We start from the raw sequence: 22736 nt of genomic DNA on the forward strand, positions 1-22736 counted from the left end.
TCCTGCTTCGCAAACCATTTTTCGCTAGACAATGATTTTGACAGCTCCCTTCGTGCTCGCAAAATGGATGTTTTCGGGACCTAAGCTTTGCAAGACAGCTATTTAAACAGCTGATCGGTGGTTCGCAAAGCGGCTTTCCTATGGCCGATCTTCGCTAGACAATGACGATTCTTCCCCATTGGAACAAATTAAACAGGTTTCAATGTATTCCAATTGGGAAATGCTTTTCGCTAGACGATGATTTCCCTAAGCAGCAATTTCAGTGGAATGGATTATCATTGTCTAGCGAAGCACCACTGTACTTCTGCTTCACTGACTATGCAAAAGCCTTTGACTGTGTCGACCACAACAAACTACGGCAAGTCCTTAAAGAAATGGGAGTGCCTGACCACCTTATCTACCTCTTGAGAAATCTATGTGTGGGACAGGAAGCAACAGTTAGAACTAGATATGGAACAACTGATTGGTTCAAAATTGGGAAAGCAGTACGACAAGGCTGTATATTGTCTCCCTCCTTATTTAACTTATATGGACAGTACATAATGCGAAAGGCAGAACTGGATGAATCCCAAACCGGAATTAAGATTGCCGGAAGAAATATCAACAACCTCCAATGTACAGATGATACCACTCTGATGGAAGAAAGTGAGGAGGAATTAAAGAACCTCTTAATGAGGGTCAAAGAGGAGAGCGCAAGTAATGGTCTGAAGCTCAACATCAAAACAAACAAACAAACAAAAAACAACAACCCCCCCCCCCCAAGATCATGGCCACTGGTCCCATCACCTCCTGGCAAATAGAAGGGGAAGATATAGAGGCAGTGACAGATTTTATTTTCTTGGGCTCCGTGATCACTGCAGATGGAGACAGCAGCCACGAAATCAAAAGACGCCTGCTTCGTGGGAGGAAAGCGATGACAAACCTAGACAGCATCTTAAAAAGCAGAGACATCACCTTGACAACAAAGGTCTGCATAGTCAAAGCTATGGTTTATCCAGTAGCGATGTATGGAAGTGAGAGCTGGCCCATAAAGAAGGCTGACTACCAAAGAATTAATGCTTTTGAATTGTGGTGCTGGAGGAGACTCTTGAGAGTCCCCTGGATTGCAAGGAGAACAAACCTATCCATTTTGAAGGAAATCAGCCCTGAGTGCTCACTGGAAGGACAGATCCTGAAGCTGAGGCTCCAATACTTTGGCCATCTCATGAGAAGAGAAGACTCCTTGGAAAAGACCTTGATGTTGGGAAAGTGTCAGGGCAAGAGGAGAAGGGGATGACAGAGGACGAGATGGATGGACAGTGTCATCGAACATGAATTTGACCAAACTCCGGGAGGCAATGGAAGACAGGAGGGCCTGGTGTGCTCTGGTCCATGGGGTCATGAAGAATCGGACCCGACTAAACGACTGAACAACAACAACAAAAGCAGAGACAAGCCAGCTGAAGCCTCTGAATCAGAAAATGGAAGGAAAAGGGACCTAGAGTGTTGTTCTGCCACCACTGCTTTACTAATACTTCCAAAAACCTTCATAGAGTCCTTCTCTGATAGACTCATCTTATCATCTGAAAATTCCTCATCTTCCAAATGAACTTAATTTTTATTCTCACTGAATTCAAGGCAGAAAAAAGTACACAGAGACACAGAAGAAATATTTTAGCCTCTGTTGTTTAACTTCTCTGGAAGAGACATATAGGTCACACAGAGTCCAAACTGTAATGAAACATTTATTTATTTATTTATTTATTTATTTATTGGACTTATATACCGCCCCATAGTGCTACAAGCACTCTCCGGGCGGTTTACAATTTTAATTATACAGGCTACACATTGCCCCCCCCAGCAAGCTGGGTACTCATTTTACCGACCTCGGAAGGATGGAAGGCTGAGTCAACCTTGAGCCGGCTACCTGGGATTTGAACCCCAGGTCGTGAGCACAGTTTTAGCTGCAGTACAGCGTTTTAACCACTGCGCCACGAGGCACAGAGTTTATTTATGCCAATTTTCCTTAAATAAGATTTCTCATACTTTTGGACTTGGTCCCATTTAGCAGACTAGGCTGCTTCCAACTTCAAACACTTTGATTAGTGGCAGTCATGAGAAGGGGGACTAGAGTTTGCTGCAGCAAACCATTTCTAATTCTAAACATACAAAAAAAGCTGCAGCAGACACACACATGTACAGAGTTCTACTAAGCAAGGTTAGACAGAATGTAAACAGTTAATTGCGCAAAGATAGAACTGAGAAGTATTTCTCAGAGGAACTTAAAATCTAAAACGAACAGTACCCAAACTCAGTCTCATTATCTCAAAACTACTTTTCCTTTCAACACAATCTCAGTTTTTCCTCACACTAAGAAAAGTATTTACAGTATAGCTGTTGTCTGCCTCCATCCACTGCTACTGAGACATTGCCAAACCTACAGTTCAGTCTATTCTGCTAAGCAGATAAGCCATCCTGTTGTATTTGAAGAGACCCCTCAAATACTGACTCAGATATTTTCATTTTAACCTATATGGTTGGAGAGGCAGAAGATGGCAATGCAAGAAAACCGTACCTGGCACTAACTATTCTTTCACCCAATTAAATCACAAGGACCAAGCCTTACAGTATACAAAGCACGGTATCTCCCAAAGAGATGACTTCTGAATAGGCATTCCTTTTAAGTCTCATGTATTTCCAGTAGTGATTATATTAAGCAATATATTAGTTATATTTTATAATTTTGACATTCTGTCTAAAAAGTTCCTTTAAAATTTAGAGACATAGCAAGAACTTTCCACCACTGGTTCATGTAATGACATTAGTGGTGCTCAACCTCCTGCTCTCTTCTGAAATCTACAGATGGGATAAACTAAAGCCCTATATTCTTTCCCATTAAAGACGTGTGTTTTCCCCTCTGCATTAAGGAACGCCTGTTAGCCCCTTGGTTATAGTGTAGAACACAGAAATGTGACTGTCTGAAGAGGGAGAAGCTGCTTCTACTTGGGTAGCGTTCCTACAAAAGGCATCTGATGATGGAGGGGGCAGGACTAGCACACTCCCTTCAATGTTTATGGACTCTGTATGCTTTCTGAAGGCCCAACTAGGGGCTGGGTTTGAAGCTAGTTTGTGATTTGCTTTGCAGTGATTTGTTTCCTTGCATTGTCACACTGAACAGTGCACAGGAACCTCATACTAAATGCATTTCTCATTTTCATGACATACTTTTAAAATACTGGGACCAGCCACAATCCTGTACACATGAATTAAATTGTTTAATTAATTGTCTCATTAACTAATGAAGGGCTGGCTGCATTACTAGGTTCCCACCTGTTGCCCAATCAGGCATGTTTCTTCTTTCTCTTCTAAACGTATTTATATCATTTATACTACAGTGGTACCTCGGTTTACGCACGCCTCAGCTAACATAATTTTCAGTTTACGAAGGAAAATCCAATGAAAATAATGCCCCGGTTTATGTTTTTTTTTCGCTATACGAAGGAAGTTTCCCCAGGATGCATTGTGCCTGGAGGTTTATAGTGCCGCCCCTGTTCCTATGGCAATCCACGTTTCGGTCTACAAATTTTCTGCACTATGTTACGTCCCGGAGAACGCATTACATTTGTAAACCGAGGTACACCCATATTGGCAGTTGATGTTGGTGTACAGGTGATGTCACAATGCTGATCTTACAGCCTGAGGAAATGAAGTCAAGCCATCACCCAGGCTCCTGTGCCTTGTCTGGCTTCTCTGTGAACCAGGAGGACAGACAGGTATCAACTTACCAGGTCAACAGAGACACAATTCCTGCACATAAAATAGTAACTATGGACATCTGGATTCCAACTGCTTCTTGAGCAGATTGTTTTAGGAAATACTAGTTCTGTTAATTGTTTTACAACTTTATAAAAGTTTTTTTAAGTGACATATTAGTGATAAATATAAACAACAAGCAGCTACCTATTAGAAATCTTGATGAGAAAGCTATTTACAGGGGGAAAAAGAAATTAAAAATATTCAGGACCCTAAAAATTCTGAATGAATGACATGGCGGATTAAAAGCCTTCATTATTAAGCACACAATATACAAGTAGAGAAATCTGATATGGAAGCAAAATTGCAGTGAAGTACTTTTACCATTCCTGTTCTTTACAGAGTAATATAAACAAAGACTCCTTTTGATGTATTGAAAGGACATTTTTTTTTTAAAAAAAGCAAAATACGTACCTTTGCTGATCGAGTGATGGCCCCGATCTCAGAATAAAGATCTGTGCTCTCCGGGAATTTTTCCACTACTATTGTACACACATGATGTAGAAGAGACTGCTTGTGCACTGTATCTTTAACCTCTGGAACCTTCTCGAGGTAGCTCAATTCAAAGGCTTTGGCCTATGTGGAAGAAAGGGGGGAAATTAAAGAGATACACCCTTTGTTGTGTCAATCTTTTTAACAAAAGAATGGAACATACCATATTGTTCCATGTACAAAACAACACTTTTTCCTTAAATAATTAGACAAAAAATTGAGGATCGTTTTATACACGGAAGGCAGCTGCTTTCCCTGCCTTTTGTGAAGCCACGGGGCTTAGCAAAAAGGAAGGAAAGGCTCCCTTTGGGTAAAGTAGCTGTCGAAGGGCTGCATGATAGTACCCTTTGATCCTGAAGCCCTTTCATGGCTGCTTCAGGATCAAAGGGCTGCGATTGTGCAGCCCTTTCATGGCTGCGTTACCCACTTCCTAAGCTCTGTGGCATAGCAAAAGGAAGGGAAAAGCAAGGATCAAATTTTCTAATTTGGGGTTAGAAAAGGCGTTATACATTGGGTTGTCTTATAAATGGAAAAATACGGTATCCGAGGGACATTCATGGTTTTAAGAAAAGAGAAGGGAGGGAAGCACCATCTATCTAAACACAAAGTTGAAGAAGACAGATTCAGGAGATTTAAAGGTTTTTTAAAGTTAGCATGTTCTGCAAAATTTAGGAATAATTCATCAGAATCTGTGAGTTACACTAGTGGTCTTGGAGCTAGAAAATGACAAAAACCTCTTCCAGAATATTCTCATTAGAGCTACATAGGGAAAGGGTGGAATCCTGCTTAGAGTGGAGCCGCCTAGAGTGGACTGGTAGTCCAGATAGGCGGGGTATAAATCAAATAAATAAATAAATAAATAAATAAATAAATAAATAAATAAATAAATAAATAAATAAATCAATCAATCAATCAATCAATCAATCACTTTCTAGAGCAAATTTATCTTATCCACAGTGACTGGTTTAAAGATCAGAATGAGATCTGAACGACAATCCACAAGTGGGAGATATGACAAAATGGGGTAATATATTTCTCTTTGGTAATATATTTTAATCTTTGGTAATATATTTTAATCTATTTCTTTCAACATCAGAATCCTGGAGAAATGAATCAAACTTCATTCAATATAGTTTTCAGTTTAGGCTTTGTGCTATAACTATAGTACAAAAACACTGGCATTTAATCAGCTAATAGCAGAGACAATTCTTACATTGGTTCCATTGAGAAAATTTCCAATGGCTAGCAGAGTAGAAAGAATAAGTCCCAAGGTTTTATTGTTCTCCAGCTGGTCCATTCCTTCCTTTAAGTCTAACAATGGTTCTGCAACCTCCTGTCATTAACAGAAAAACAAGGAAATGATGTGTGGATTCTTTTGTATTAATGCATTGTATTATTACAATATTTTTAATAAATACAACAATTTTCAAACTATGCTCAAGCAGACTGCAGTCTTTCCTTGTTTATCTACTCAATTTCTTTTTTTAATTTTAATTTTAAGTATAACATAAACAAAAACATAAAATACATAAACCAAAATACAAATCAACTGTGTTCCCCACCACCATAGATGGGACCTCTTGCAATAATCCTCTACTTGGTCCATTTATATTCTTCTTCTTCTTTTATTGTCCTCTTCTCCAGAACTGCATTGATTCTTGATTTGGAGATTTCCCTTTTCCTCTTGTAAATACATATTCCAGAAATCTACCCCATATATCATAAAATTATTCTTTTTCATCTCTCCTTTTCTTAACCTTTAAGTTACAAGTTAACTTATAATTTATAGCTATAGTCCATTTTCATTATACCATTCTTCTATTCAAAATTCAGATTTTTTTGATTTCCAGTGTCTAGCTATTACTAATCTAGCTGCTGTTAATAAATTGTTAATCAGTTTTTAGTCATCTTATCACATTCAACATTCTCAAATATTGATAACATTCTCAAATATTGAAAACAGAGCTATCGCAGGATTAAATTCTGTATCTTTTTCACATATGTCATTTAGTTCTTTAAATATTAGTTTCCAAAGTGTTTGTACTTTTTCACATTCCCACCACATATGAAAGTATGTACCAATTTCCTTCTCACATTTCCAACAGGCATTCAGATAACTAGTGTTAATTTTATTCAATTTTGTCTGTGTTAAATACCATCTTAAGCCCAATTTTTTCTCTTATTCTCACTGACAAAAATCTTAAAACCCTCCTTTTCCACATTTTCCTCCATTTTTCATCATTTATTCTTTTTCCTAATCTTGTTCCCACACTAACTTCAATCCTTCTTTCTCACTGTCTTCTTCTTCTAAGCCAAGTAGGCATCTATAAATTTTACTCACTGCACCCTTTACTAAATCAGTCATCTGAATATAATAGAAATTGTTCATACTTTGTGTATTCTCTACCTTTTTTATATTTCTTTACCCATTTGTTAGTCCATCTTTTTAATTGCATAGAATTCAACCATGAATTACATTACAAGCCACTCCAGTATCTTTGCCAAGAATACCCCATGAACAGAAACAAAAGGCTAAAAGATATGACGCTGGAAGATGAGCCCCTCAGGCCAGAAGGTGTCCAACATGCTACTGAGGAAGAGCGGAGGACAAGTACAAGTAGCTCCAGTGCTAATGAAATGGTTGGGCCAAAGCCGAAAGGATGCTCAGCTGTGGACATGCCTGGAAGCGAAAGGAAAGTCCAATGCAGCAAAGAAAAATACTGCATAGGAACCTGGAATGTAAGATCTATGAACCTTGGTAAGTTGGATGTAGTCAAACAGGAGATGGCAAGAATAAACATTGACATCGTGGGCATCAGTGAACTAAAATGGACACAAATGGGCAAATTCAATTCAGATGACTATCATATCTACTACTGTGGGCAAGAAACCCATAGAAGGAATGAAGTAGCCCTCATAGTCAACAAAAGAGTGGGAAAAGCTGTAATGGGATATAGTCTCAAAAATGAAAAAATGATTTCAATATGAATCCAAGGCAGACCTTTCAACATCACAATAATCCAAGTTTATGCACCAACCACCAATGCTGAGGAGACTGAAATCGATCAATTCTATGAAGACTTACAACACCTTCTGGAACTGACACCAAAGAAAGATGTTCTTCTTATTATAGGGGATTGGAATGCTAAAGTAGAGAGTCAAGAGATAAAAGGAACACCAGGTAAGTTTGGCCTTGGAGTTCAAAACGAAGCAGGGCAAAGGCTAAAAGATGAACCTGATAAAGGACAAAAATGGGAGGGACCTAACAGAAGCAGATGACATCAAGAAGAGGTGGCAAGAATACACAGAGGAATTATACCAAAAAGATTTGAATGTCCCTGAAACCCAGATAGTGTAGTTGCTGACCTTGAGCCAGACATCCTGGAGAGTGAAGTCAAGTGGGCCTTAAAAAGCATGGCTAACAACAAGGCCAGTGGAGGTGATGGCATTCCAGTGGAACTATCTAAGATCTTAAAAGATGACGCTGTTAAGGTGGTACATTCAATATGCCAGCAAGTTTGGAAAACTCAACAGTGGCCAGAGGACTGGAAAAGATCAGTCTACATCCCAATCCCAAAGAAGGGCAGTGCCAAAGAATGCTCCAATTACCATACAATTGCACTAATTTCACACGCTAGCAAGGTTATGCTCAAAATCCTCCAAGGTAGGCTTCAGCAGTATGTGGACCGAGAACTCCCAGAAGTACAAGCTGGATATTGAAGGGGCAGAGGAACTAGAGACCAAATTGCTAACATGCGCTGGATTATGGAGAAAGCCAGAGAGTTCCAGAAAAACATCTACTTCTGCTTCATTGACTATGCAAAAGTCTTTGACTGTGTCGACCACAGCAAACTATGGCAAGTCCTTAAAGAAATGGGAGTGCCTGATCACATTATCTATCTCCTGAGAAACCTATACGTAGGACAGGAAGCAATAGTTAGAGCTGGATATGGAACAACTGATTGGTTCAAAATTGGGAAAGGAGTACGACAAGGCTGTATATTGTCCCCCGGCTTATTTAACTTATACGCAGAGTGCATAATACGAAAGGCTGGACTGGAGGAATCCCAAACCAGAATTAAGATTGCCAGAAGAAATATCAACAACCTCCAACATGCAGATGATACCACTCTGATGGCAGAAAGTGAGGAGGAATTAAGGAACCTTGTAATGAGGGTGAAAGAGGACAGTGCAAAAAACGGTCCGAAGCTCAACATCAAAAAAACTAAGATCATGGCCACCAGTCCCATCACCTCCTGGCAAACAGAACGGGAGGATATGGAGGCAGTGACAAAATTTACTTTCTCGGGCTCCATGATCACTGCAGATGGAGACAGCAGCCACGAAATTAAAAGATGCTTGCTTCTTGGAAGGAAAGCGATGACAAACCTGGACAGCATCTTAAAAAGCAGTGACATCACCTTGTCAACAAAAGTCCGAATAGTCAAAGCTATGGTATTTCCTGTAGTGATGTACGGAAGTGAGAGCTGGACCATAAAGAGAGCTGACCGCTGAAGAATTGATGCTTTTGAATTGTGGTGCTGGAGAAGGCTTTTGAGAGTCCCCTGGACTGCAAGGAGAACAAACCTATCCATTCAAAAGGAAATCAAGCCTGAGTGCTCACTGGAAGGACTTATCCTGAACTGAGGCTCCAATACTTTGGCCATCTCATGAGAAGAGAAGACTCCTTGGAAAAGACTGTTATGTTAGGAAAGTGTGAAGGCAGGAGAAGAAGGAGATGACAGAGGAGGAGATGGCTGACCCAGAGTTGGGTCAACATGAATTTGACCCAACTCCAGGAGGCAGTGGAAGACAGGAGGGCCTGGCGTGCTGTGGTCCATGGGGCCACAAAGAGTCAGACACGACTAAATAACTAAACAACAACAACAACCATGAAATATTCTTATGCTGAAGGATTTGTTTCATTTGATCTTTCAATCTCATTTTATACAACCAGTTTTTTTAATCTAATCACTTTTTTCTTTAAATAATTGTGCCTAAACTTTCATATTGACAGGAAAATTCTCTATTTCAGCCACTAGTCCTAATGGAGAGTTAAATGGACATAAATTCTGTCTATACTTATGCCAGATGTTTAACATTGTCTTTAAAAACGGGTTATTAATTTCACTTATTTTGTATTTCTTAATCATAACAAATAGATATTTTTCAGTATCTACCTGTAATTCTGATGATTCCATTTCCCACTAAATTAACCTTTCTGGGTTATATACAATTTCCCCAATAAACCTCAACTGATTAGCCAAATAATAATTTTTTATATTTGGTATACCTATACCACCTTTGTTTGGTTGTTTTATACCAATACTTTTTATTTATTCTGGCTCTCTTCCCTTCATTACAATATAATCATTCTTTGCCAAAATTTAAAATCATCATCTGTGAACTGTATTGGTAACATTCTAAATAAAAAGATAATAATTTTTGGTAAACTTTTCATTTTTATCAGTGCTATCCTTCTAAACCAGTCAATATCTACTCAATTTCAAAACCTACTGACACTAGTGGTACATCAGAATTCTTTTAACATTAGGCTATTTTCTTCAATTAGTTAAGAAATTAAGACTGTCTTGGGCTACCTTAAAAACTTAACAAGTTTTATTCAGCATAACCTTTTCTGGACTGCAGCCCATATGTGGGATTCTGCTAGTAATCTGGCATTTAGTATTTCCCTTGAAAAGAGAAATCAATATAACCTGCAATGAAATAATGTAACCATATAATCATAGACAACTAGGAGTAGAAGCAACCGCAGGGGTCACTGAGTCCAGCTCCCTGCCAAAGCAGGTAACTGAATTTCTGTGTAAACACACCTCTGACGTTGAAGAATGCACTGCTCTCCAGTGCAGTTCATTCTATAGTCAAACAGCTCTCACGCTTAGGAACTTCTTCTTAATCTTGATTTGAAATCTCTTTCTATAATTTAAATCCATTATTTCAGGTAATACATTTTGGAGCTACAGAAAAAAGCTTATTTCATCTTCCATCTCACAATCCGTCAAACATTTGAAGATGGGTATCATGCCACCTCTGAGTCTTGCTTTGTCCTGACTAAATATGTCCAACTTCCTTAATCTTTCCTCGTAGGGCCCGGTTTCTCAGGATCCTTCTCAGTATCCTTATTAAATATGTGTGAATAAAACTGGGCACAGTAATCCAGGTGAGGTGGCCAACACAGAATAAAGTGACACTATTACTTTCCCTAGACTTGGACACTATACTTGTGTTGATGCAGCTGCATATCACATTATTTTTTATGCTGCCACATGCACTGTTGGATCATATTTAGCTTGTGGCTGACTTAGCCTTCTAGACCTGTTTCACATCTACTACTGTCCAGCCAGCTGTCATCCATTCTATATCTGCATGTGATTTTTCCTGCCTAAATGCAGAACTCTACATATTTCCCTGTTGAAACTCATTTTATTTGTTTTGGCCTTGTTCTTCAGTCTGTTAAGATCTTCCTGAACACTGATTCTGTCTCCTGGAGTATTTATTAGTCATCCCTCCCAGGTTAGTATCATCTGTGAATTTAATTAGCATCCCCTCTTGACCCTCAACCAAGTCATTTATGAAAATGTTGAGTAACACTGGGACAAGGACAGTGGTTAACTGACAAGTTGTTGGAGTGTGTCTTAGTCATGTGCCTGACTATGCCACTGAGATACGTTTTGGCACCTCATCAATCAGATGTAATTACCTACAAGTTATGCAAAGTCTACACAAATGCCAAAAGAATTCCAGCCATTAAAAAACATTATTCCAAGAAAGGCAGATTTATTTTTTGCTCACAAACTCTGATTTTCCAGCTTCTAGTTGTGGAAGATCTCCAGCACATATTGTTGTCCTATACTCATATGACAGCAACAGCAGGGCTGCTAAACAAGTGGGACCAGCACACCCCTCTTCTAGTCAGGCATGGTTTTCACTGTGTATGACCTGAGCTCTATTTAATCCTAAATCCACAGTCACATGATAGATGTGGTTTAACAGATTACACTTAAACCAAGTCTATCATGGTTAACAGAGTCTGGATTCCTCTTTGTGCCATTAAACAATTATATTTTGGGGGGTGTCACTCTAACATTAATGAGTACAATAACACTCAAGTTTTGATTGAAAATAAACAAACTCATTTTAAAAATGTAAATATTCTTATTGCCCATAATATCTTGATCCCAATACTCAAGGTTGGCCTTATCTTCTATCAGCAACTGTTTATGGTTAAAGCTAGTTACATCTTAGATTTTTATGATCCAAACACTTATTTAACTGAGGTGTCACTAAAAGGAATTAAATATTTCTCAGTCATCACCTCTTTAACTCCTGTAGCCACATTCGAAAAAGGTTTCATAAAATTTATTTTATAACATGGAGAGATAAAGCATGACTGCAATACAGGATATCAAGCTATAGGTGATCACGGAACAAAAGGCAGGCTAATGATGTGGGTGATCACAGACAATAGGAAGGCAATTAGCCTTTAGAGAGGTTGCAAAGAAGTCAACAAGCAGAAATCCCAACCAGCGGAGCCCCCTGGCAACACCTTGGGAACCCTTTTATTAACATAGCAGGATTACACAGAATGTAGAAAGAATTCAGATAGGACACTAGTTACCTAATTGCCACTAGGACTGGCAGGAGTAAGTCTCTGAACTTATGATCTAACTCTAAGGGAAAAGGCAGAATGAGAGGTCACCCTTCCCTTCAGGAACCGCTGCTCTCTGCCAGGAGTGTTTGCTCTCACTGAAAGAAGAATGCAGCTAACAACCTTGAGCAAGGTTTTCCCACAACAAGCAACAAATCAAATCCAACATTAGGACCCCCAGAGCCACAAAGATGATCTAACATTTGACAATGTTTCAGCACGTTCTTGTATCATGAATGCTGCACTGCCAGCATGTAAAAAGTCAAGGTGATAATGGGTAAGACTGTTCCCTAAAAAGCCAAAATGGATTTAATCTAATTCTATTAACCGAATTTAGTCTAATTTACTCCATAAATTTACTCCCATTCCAAACTGATTGTGCACTTGAGATAAATATCCCCACTCTAAATGGTCACCTAAACCTTTTACATCTAAAAATGATATACTATGTACTGGGCTGATTTGTCTTTACACAATGAAAACCCAGTAGTGTAGTTATGCTGCAGAGGGCTTGATAATATTATCCAGGATGAAATAGATCCCAAGAATGCCTCAGAACATTTGGAGGGGGGCAACTGGAAACTCTCAGTCCTCTCCTGCCATGGCTTTGGATGATGATGTCATGACCCTTACATAGAATATACCATTGGATTTCAGGCATTATTTCGTAATGTTACTTCAAAGTTTAATCATTCCTGTAATTTCTAAATAATTGCCTATAATCGGAAGGCCAGAATCCTATTAGTGATTTATGCTTGTATAACAGAAATTGCATGAAGTCTTGCTGGCAAGTTGCTGCTCATTAAAGAGCTGCTGGCGTGTGTTCCTCAGTGCCTGATTGTTTTGGAACAGCAATTATTTTTTGCAATTATTTTTCCTAGGATTGATGGATGATTTGTTTTTGCACTACCTCATTTAGTCTACTCAATAATAGCACAGATAATATATTAATAAAGGTTTTATTATGTTCTCCAATTAATTTGTCATTTTCTGAAGCCTTGTTACTTTCACCCTGAAATTATCTGGCGATATTCTTCCAACAACACAAGGACTTCCAAAGATTCAAAAAGCTGTACACTTTGGTTGGACAGTCTGCATTTCTACAAAAAGATCTTTATTTCATCCTCAGAACCATTTCCAGAACAATAAAGATTACTAAACCACTCTTTGAATTTAATCGCTATATCTGTTGAAGACATAATGTCCTATCCCCATTCTTTAATGAGGCATCTTATTATTGTTTCTTTTCGAATTAATTGTTTATATTTTTGTACCACACCACCTACAGGCCTTGCCATTCTCTGGGTGTTTCCATCAATAAAATAAACATAAAGAAAACAGTCAAATCGCACACAATCCCAACATTATAAAGAAATATAATATAAAAGACACATGAGATGGAAGCAGCATATATCATTTGTTTACTTTTTCAAAAATTCGGTGTTTTGAACAGGAGAATATTTTAATAATCAGAACATTGAAATAAGCCTAATTGCTTCCTCACTGCTTTAAAAAGAACATTTCTTTATATATTTCTTTTAATATTTCTTTTGCAATCTTATCCTTAATATTTTTTTAAAGTAAGAGTTTTGAATAAGAATACTTCCGACGACAGCTACTGAACATTCTCAGGCAGTAGTTCTATAACTAGCTGTAGTATGATTAAAATGACAGAACTTAGTTATGTATTTGATTTGTATTTTGCCTTCTTTGAGAATTCCTCTAATTCCATCTGGCTTAGTTAGCTCATTTTGTAACTACAGATCATGTATATGCCAATGCAATATTAGCATTTCATTTTTATCCCAAGCACAATGGAAAATTATTGGACCATGATCTGCACAGGTTTGTAACCCCTTTTCTGCTTTATAGATTGTGTAAAGAGCAGTGTAGGAAAAACATTTTTTTTAATATGAATTACGTCAACATTACAAAGTACAGTTTCTATTGACTTAGTGATAACAGTATGAAATCTCTATTATCTTTGCATCCACATTTATAGATTCTATCTAATTACTGACACTTATTCTATCCATTCAAGGGACCGCATTGTGCTATTGTTTAAATTCAATTTTTACTGTCAACTAAACTAGATCTATTAAATGAACAGGACTTGTTAAGTCCACATTAAGTCCCATTGATTCAGTGGGTCCACTCTAGTTGGCAATAAAAATTGGGTTTAGCATCATATCTCTTTGTCCAGATCATTTTCTATCACTACATTTATTTACCAGAATAACACATTTTTCTTGTTATTAGGGTTAAATATGCATTCTTCTGACTGAATAGTTGGAGGACCTGGAGTTTGACTCCTCACTGTTCCTTCTGAGAGGTTAGCTTGTAGGGTTCACGGATTGACCGACTGGGAAAACACTTCTGAATTCTTTATATCTAGAAAATCCTAGAAGGGTTGCCATAAATCAAAATTATATTGGGTAGCACATAATCAAAATTATAGGCATTCTAGAATAGATTTTTCTCCTGGCTGACCTTTCACCAAAATGGAACTTTCCTGTGAATCCTGCTTCCATTCTGAAAGTGTTTAATAACAACAGCTATATGCCATGGCAGCTTGTGACTAAGCTGCCTCATCCAACATGGTGGGAATTTCCTATGTCTCTGAGATATCTATGGTTACCTATTTCCCCCCTCAACATTACATGAGACAGGTGTGGGATCTGCCCATTTCCAAAGACTCAAAATATTTTTCTTCTTATTATTGTATCCATTTCCTACAGTAGTATAGTATTAACCTTTTCCTCTTAAGATTTGCAACTTTTGATTATGTACTGGAAGTCTGTAGTCCCTTAACAATGTGCAATAATGCTGTTTTTTTAATTCTTATTACTGTTTTTTATATTATTAAAAATAACAAATAAGCAACAAGAAAGAAGGGGAGGGACCACCTATACTCATCGTTTTACACACAGGTATTTATATATCTTGGGTTTTATAATCTATTTCATTTCCTTATTCAAAAATTAATTTCTGGTCTGTGGAGCCAGAGGTTGGGAGTTAAGTTTCCCCACTATGCCTTCTTGACAGGGATTGGAATTGATGGTTCATAGGGTCCTTTCCACTTCTGTAGTTCGAAGATAAATAAATAAAAAGGGAAGTCAGAGAGAAGGGATTCAACTTGTGTTGGACAGGTTGCTTCATTTCAGAAAACTCAGGCAGTTGGGTGTGTGCTTGCAAAATTACAGCTATACCCTAGTTTTGTTACTACCTTACAATTTGTGATCTGGCTATAGTGACACGTGTCTTAGTTACATCACACTTAGATTACCATAAATGTGCTCTATGTGGGGCTGTGTTTCAAGAATATTCAGAGGGTTCAGCTGGCCACAAATGCTGAAGGCAGGCTATCAACAGGGGCCAGTTACAGTGAAGATATAACACGTTTGTTATAAAGCACTCTTGCCTGCTAGTCCATTTCTAGGTCCAGTTTGGACAGCTAGCCATGACCTATAAAGCTGTACACAATTTGGGCCCAGGCTACCTGAAGGACAGCATCTCCCCATGTGAACGTCCCAAGGTATGAACTTCATAGGAAGCCCTCTTCTTGGTCCCCCTGTATTACTGTCTATTTAATTTTATTTTCAATATTATTTAAAAATCAGAAACTGTTTTACTTTGGAGAAAAAATGAGAGAGAGAAATCAATCAATAATACATAATGAGGATTCTTCAGGATACTGTACAGTATATCTTTTCACTTTTTACTTTAAATTGCACTGATGTTAATATTACAACTATTTTAGTGCTTTTATTGAATAATTTGGTTTTAATTATGTTTGCTAGCCAGCTTGAACATTAGAGTTCAGGGGAAAGGAGGGATGAAAAAAAAATGTAAGCTACAGCTATTTCTGTCATCACTATCACTGCCATCATGTACATTTTAATAACTCTAATTAGTAAGTTCTTTGGTAAATTATTTCTTTGTGAAATATGAAGAGCAATACCTTAAAGGCACAGATGTCATATAAATATTAAGCACATAGTTCCATAGCTAACATACTACTAAATTCATTGTATGTATAAAGCTGAAAATCATATCCTTTTATTTGTAGCATTTTAATCTAAGGTTATGAGAGCTATGGTAGATTTGTGATTCATTTCTGTGAGGTTGTGATTACCATGGGTGTAAAGGAATGAGTGTCAGACTGATTGGTATAATAAATAATCTATCACTGACAGAGGCAGGTAATATAGAGAGTGACCTCTATAAGGGAAGTTGGAAGAAAGAAGGAAGGATTTTGGTAGTGCTTTTACCTAACATTTTTAATGTAGGATTATTATTTTTTAATATTTGAACAATATACTGTTTTTAATTTTTAATATTATGTTTTTAATGATGCAAGCTGCCTTGGTTTTTTTTAAAAGAACGGTGGAGTAAAAAAAAGTATCTAGTCCCCATCTCTAGTTAAAACTAGTGGAATTGTGGTCAGCTGTAGACTTGAAGCCAGTACAGCTGTTTGAAGACTGGAGAATTATGACACGTATTTTGAATCCTAGTTATTGTGCTCTGGATATAGTTGTACTACTAGAGAACTTCCATTCACCCTGACTTCATAATTTTTACCCTCTGTCTTTATAACATTTTGCAAGGAACAAAAGGCAGGATATCACACATACTCTCTCCCTTTCTTTCTCTCTCTCTCTCTCTCTCTCTCTCATTTTACTCTTACAAATATATTTTGGGGAAAGTGCTAAGTGATTTGGAGCAGGGAAATGATGAGCAGTGTAAAAGGTACCATCCCATGCACCACTCCTACATGACCTTCTCACTCATACCTCTGTGCTGGTTGAGATGGCATATTGTTGATGCTCAGATTTCAAACAGTGCTCCACATTCTGCCGGGTCTTTTTTGTGCTAATAGAGCATTGTAGGGATTGTAAATGATTCCATCACACCTGTTATTGTCATTATTTCACTTTCCTTTCCGCCAAAATGCTACAGATTTTGAAAATATTTGGGCTAGAAGTCATTTCCTGATGCAAATCTTACCCCCAATCAAACTCCTTGTGCCTCAAACAGGGAAGTTTTATTGGGGGTGGATAATTTAGGTTTTGAAAGTATCAAATATCTTCATTGACTGTTCTCCATGAAAACATAGTGCAGAAAATTTTATTAGAGGAAGAGATTAAGCAGATTAAATTAAAATCTAGAAAGCGTATCTATTTACTGAGCAGTTAGGAATTACCTTTTCCACGAGCTCATAATCCATTTTGAATGCCCAGAGCTGAAGTCTAGGGGTCAGCTCTGTGATGGAAGAAAGCGTGAGAAGGAACTGCTCAGCAGTGCCCAGAGGGATGTCAGGGTTGGCAAGTTGAGCTTCCTGAATTTTCTGTTTCTCTTCTTCAGTGGGAATCATTGTGAGGATTTTCTAGAAAGAAGCAGTGAAGTCAATGACAAACTGCACACTTGTTAAACAAACTTGAGTTCTTATAATCTGTACTCATTTGATCCGAAAATGTTTTTTCTTATTGTTGTTTTGACTTTCATGCTGCCCCATAGTGCCAGGGTACTCTCTGGATGGTTTACAACATAATTGTGCAAACAACAGCTTTTTGAACATTTTGATGACATCACTTCCCCCCCACCCCTACAATTTTCTATTGTCTTAATAAATGTTAATGATTATCCATATTAAACTCATGTAAAATCTTTAGAATTGTACCCCACATTTTTTTCAAAGCAGCTGACAATTAAAATCAAATTATAAACTAATCATTCACTATCCAGCAATAGTGATTAGTGGAATGAAGTTTGCACTTAGATATCTATTGTTGACTGAACAAGCCATGTGCACACTTTATTTTTGCTTATAGGTATTTCTGTACATGGGCAGCTCATGATTTGACAAAGAGACACCCCCTTTCCTTTGAAATTCTGGGGTGAAGTGTACCCCTGGCTCTCTCCTTGAGCCTCCACTGCCCTTTCCTGTGATTTATTTCCTAGTCTTGTTAGTATGTAACACCAGAATGAGACACAAAAAAATTTAGAGTCCATATATAGGCATAATTTAGCAATTTAGTATGTATTAACTGGGAAAAAGCAAAAATGAAACAGACACTTTCTACTACATACTTAGAATTTGCTCCTCTACTGCATCCCACATTCCGTTAAGCACAACAAGTACAAACAAAGCATAGCCTATAGCAGTATTTTCCATCCAAAGGCTTTATAGTAAGTTCATTTTAAACTTCCATTTTTGGTCCCAGTGATTTAGAACTATAAAATGCTTTTAGACTACAATTTTGGTGGTGGTTTTTTAAAAAAATCTCTAAATATGCAACAAGTGGATGGCAAATAACTAGTGGAAGATACCTAACTTAAGGCAATGTGCAGCAATGACATTCCTGCCATTTTTTACTTCAGGGTTTATTTTGACAAGAGAAACAAGAAGAGACTAGATAAAGTGGCAGAAGAAGGATTTGCACCTTAATAGCTGTGTAGAAGGTGGAAATTGTGGCAAAAGGAGTAGCTTGTTATACAGGGAGGAAAAATAATGTACCTTGTAGAATTCCCTCTACTGCACAGGTATTAATGATACAGGAGCCATGCTGTCTGTTTTGCATCTGGTGAAAAATGGGCATACATGTTAAAGAATTAAAAATAGATTCCATGTTGCAGGTTGGGATTAAAGGAGGGCCCATTCTTGGGCAAAATTAAAGAGGGCTATCCAGATAGAATTCTTTCAATTAGGTTTATAGATTTTCACCCCCCCCACCGTACCCCACCCCAGTAGCGGGAAACACTGATAATACTTTCAATTTAAACTAAAGTATTCTGCAGTGCTTTCTTAGTACCTCTATTCCTTCTTTATTTAAGGCATATTCATCAAAGTTCAAAATGGCAGTCTTGATCGTCCTTGGAGGGGGTAATACTGTCAGCCCAATATTAATTGCGTTGCTCCTCTTGGAGTCCAGCACAATGATTTCTTGCCTCTTGCCATCTGCAGCAGTTTTCTGAGGAAAAGTTTGGGGAATGAGGGTAACGGTTAATTTCTCTGAAGACAATTAAGTACATATGTTAACATCAGAAAACAATCCATATGGTCCTGACTTCTATACTGCACAACAGACAGAACTTATGTGTTTATGTGTAGTGGGGGATTGACCTGAAAAGACAGAAAAAAACAGAATGTGGACCGCAAGTGTACAACATGTCTCCACGCAAACTGGGTTTATTTCTCGGCCATTTCACTGGATTACCTTGTTGCATATTATCACACAAGTTGGCTCTCCAAGTTACTTTTGGAAATCTTTGGAGGACATGGTGACAAAGACATGAGAACAAATTCAAGCATCCAAGAATATAGCAATCCTGTAATTCAATATTTATATAAACTGGTCAACAGGCAGCACACATTGCTTTGATGGTAAATCTAGCCTAAAGTTCCTGAATTCAGCAGAGTGTTTGTGACAAAGTTAATGGATGCTAGATATAGAACATGGAGAATAAATTCCAGAAAATCATCCTTCAAAGCCAAAAGACTGAGGAGTCAGAGGAATAATATTTGTCCATTCATTTTTTATGGTTTATCTCACTTTTCATGGCAAAAACCTCACAGAATAGACGACAAGTTACTTTAATCAGACAGTAAAGAAACACATACAAGAGAGTGCTACAAATCATGAACTAGGAGAGGATTTGGAAAAATGAAGGAAAAATATGGTGGGTTTGAAAAACAGAAGCACAATTTTTTTTAAAAAAATAAAAATACATGTGAAAATTCCTAGATCACTATTTCTCATGGTTTTATTTTGACTCTATAAAGAACACTGATCTTTCTAAGAGAAATTTCTCTGAGAGATGTCACTTACACTGTTTTAGATTACTAAAGGAGGCACTCGATACAGGAAGGATTGCCTTTATCTTTTCATGTTGCAGATACAAAGTAATCGGTTTAGTAAACACGAAAATGTTATTTCTTTTTCCTTTAGCAATCAACATATGTAGGTAATATGTATGAGGAGGAAAGAGTTGTAACCTGTTGTGATATAAAACCGGCAGTGATGGGGGAATAACACAAGCTGGCTATACACAGTCAGGCAATCCTAGCTTAGTGGCTACAAGACATGAGCCCAGCAAAGAAGAAATGGAGGAAACAAACAGACCTTTAAGTTGAGGATTGTTTACATTTTATTTTTTCTGTTCCTAGACTTGCAAGACACCAGTTGTTTAGATGTCATACTCTGATCATGAGGCCAATCAAATGAAGGCCGTTGGATCTCGGGCAGTGGGAGACGGCATCTACAGACTTGAGCAGGGCAGATTTTGCTTTACCCTGTTGTTTAGACCTCTGATTATGGAGAAGAACTCTCTTTGTATTTCGCCTGCCCCGACGCATCCAAGGATAAGGTCCCTCCATGTACTGTATTATATTGTTACTGTTGTCCTTATTTGTAACACAATTACTTCATCAACTATTGAAGGAAAGTTATGTTGTGAACACTCTTTGCAGTTGTGTTCAGCTGCTGAGGGACTCTCTCTCTCTCTCTCCATGGAAAAGGACAGCAGACATAAGGAAGGGACAATAGAGGGTAGAAGGATTCAAGTTCTTCCTGTGCTTAAGGGGGAACTATATGTTCTTGGCAGAAGCCAAACCAAGCCAAGGGGAGGGGAATTAAAACTCTGGGAGGAAACGGCTGCATCTTACTTATAGAAGCTAAGGAACGGGTTAGGGAAGGGAGTTGCAGGAATTTTCACAGGCCCAGATATCTACAATCACAGCACAGGGTTGAGGAATAGTTTTGACAGGACCTAAGGAAGTAAGTCAGTATAAATTATCCACACTTGTAAGGATAATTTATGGAAAATGTTGAATGTTAATAATGTCAGCTCAATTCATCAAAACCCTGGCATTACAAAGTACAAAACACACTCTTTGGATTCAAATAACAAATATGTCATCATTCTGCTTTCAAATCATGGAATTATTCATTTTATGGATCTTAGACAACATTTAAAAACTCTCCCTTTCCCTCCATGCTTTGGACAGATTTATAGTGATGGAAGAAGTTATAAAATAAATAGTTCTGAGTCATGGGGAAACTGGATGGGTTGAAATTAAAATCAACTTGCTACATATCAATTACTGATGTCATGCACTTCCAATGCAAATAGACATCCTATACCCATTTTGAGCATTATGATTTAGAATCTGCTCTCTCAGTGATATCTCCAATTTCTAACCTTTTTGTACAGACAGCTCCCCACAACACATACATACATGGAGTAACAATACCCTCTTGACTGGGCATTTTGAGATCTGCATGATAAGCCTTGTCCATGTAATTTATGTATTTAGGATGCTTTATGATGATGATAATCATTATAATCAAATCAATTCTAAGTTATGGCGAGATTTTTCAGAAGTAATTTGACATTCCTTTCCTTTGGAGGATTCCTGGAATTGTGCAACTTACCCAAGGCTACACAGGCTGGCTCTACATGAAGGAGGCACAGTAGGGAAATTGAACTCCTATCCTCTGGCTCTACAGCCAAATACCTAAACCACTGAGCTATCCAGATGCTTCATACTCTTTTTAAAATCTGCATGGTACCACACAAGACAACTTTAAACAATATCATGTCTTTAAAAAGCAATGAAACAAATGGAAAACAATGCAGGTTAAGAAGTGTAACCAGAGCAAAAGGTAGTCTTAAACTGCAGAAATCCCAAAGAGCTTCTGAAATGAAGTTTCCTTCCATACAACTTCTAAATGTTAGCAGACAAGAGAGCTGCCCCAAAGAACAAATTCCTTAGCCTTAGCACTGCCACTGGGAAAGACTCCTTAGTCTTGTGTTTGTATGTGTCTAACATGTTTAAAAATTTCTTTATTTTTAGTCATGCTGATCATTTATTCATTTTTTTTAAAAAAAGGTGTTGGTTCTCAGCCTTGTCTGGAAGTTGAGTCATGGCAACTGGGCGTACTTCTTACTAGGTTGAAATGTTTCGCTGTTCATCCAAGCAGCGAAACGTTTCAACCTAATAAGAAAGAGGTCCAGTTGCCATGACTCAGCCTCCAGGTAACCTCACCTAGACGACAGAGAATCTTCACAGATATACTTCTCGGACCTGATGCAAACAACAACAAAACAACAACAACAACAACAACAACAACAACAAAGCACAACATTCTGATGTTTCTAATCTGTAAGTCTTTAAATTTTAACTTGCATACTGGGACTTTTCTGTGCCCATCCCCTTGTCAAAAGCTCTGCAAGACACTGCTGAAGAAGAGTCCTGCAGGACCTGAAATACCACTTGTTTTTGATATTATAGTAGTCCAAATTTAGTAGTCTCACCTTTATTTCGGAATGTTGTATAAGGATCACACTCCCCCCCCTTTTTTTTCTTTCTTGTTTGAGTATGGAAAATATTGGGGCAGCATCTAAATTAGAGCAAGATCTACCATCACTCAAAAAGGATTGCACCACAGCGCAGAGTGCATGTTCCTCTATTTTTAAAAAAATATATAAAATATGCTGGCAGTTTGTTTATACAAATTTAGCAAGTTAATTGCTAAGTTCACTTTTCCTCCTGATTCTTTTTAAATGCATTTCGATTCTTTAAAGACAAATTCCTTTGAAGAGGGTTGCCCTTTTTCACGTCTCATATTTGACCTTGGAACTACTAGCCTGTCCTATCAGTCAAATTTGTAAACATATCTTGGCTTTGTACATAACCATCTCAAATTTAAAATCATTCTTTACATAGAGGATATTTCATTGTTCATCTCTGAACTCAAATCTGTCCATTTCATCATTAATG

General features: G+C 37.7%; 1 protein-coding gene across 19 annotated transcripts in view; it reads right to left on the minus strand.

The window, feature by feature from the left end:
• FHOD3 (formin homology 2 domain containing 3) overlaps positions 1-22736 on the minus strand; it is a 329766-nt gene that overhangs the window by 52042 nt on the left and 254988 nt on the right. For all 19 annotated transcript variants that reach the window (XM_020804920.3, XM_073003957.2, XM_078377654.1 and 16 more), the window contains 4 exons: positions 18766-18924; positions 17157-17339; positions 5498-5617; positions 4207-4368 (listed from right to left, as the gene is read on the minus strand). In XM_020804920.3, the coding sequence (XP_020660579.3) occupies positions 4207-4368; positions 5498-5617; positions 17157-17339; positions 18766-18924 (624 nt within the window). The remainder of the gene's footprint in view (positions 1-4206; positions 4369-5497; positions 5618-17156; positions 17340-18765; positions 18925-22736) is intronic.

The sequence above is a fragment of the Pogona vitticeps genome, chromosome 6 (genome assembly GCF_051106095.1).
Source record: "Pogona vitticeps strain Pit_001003342236 chromosome 6, PviZW2.1, whole genome shotgun sequence".
Taxonomy (NCBI): Eukaryota; Metazoa; Chordata; class Lepidosauria; order Squamata; family Agamidae; genus Pogona; species Pogona vitticeps.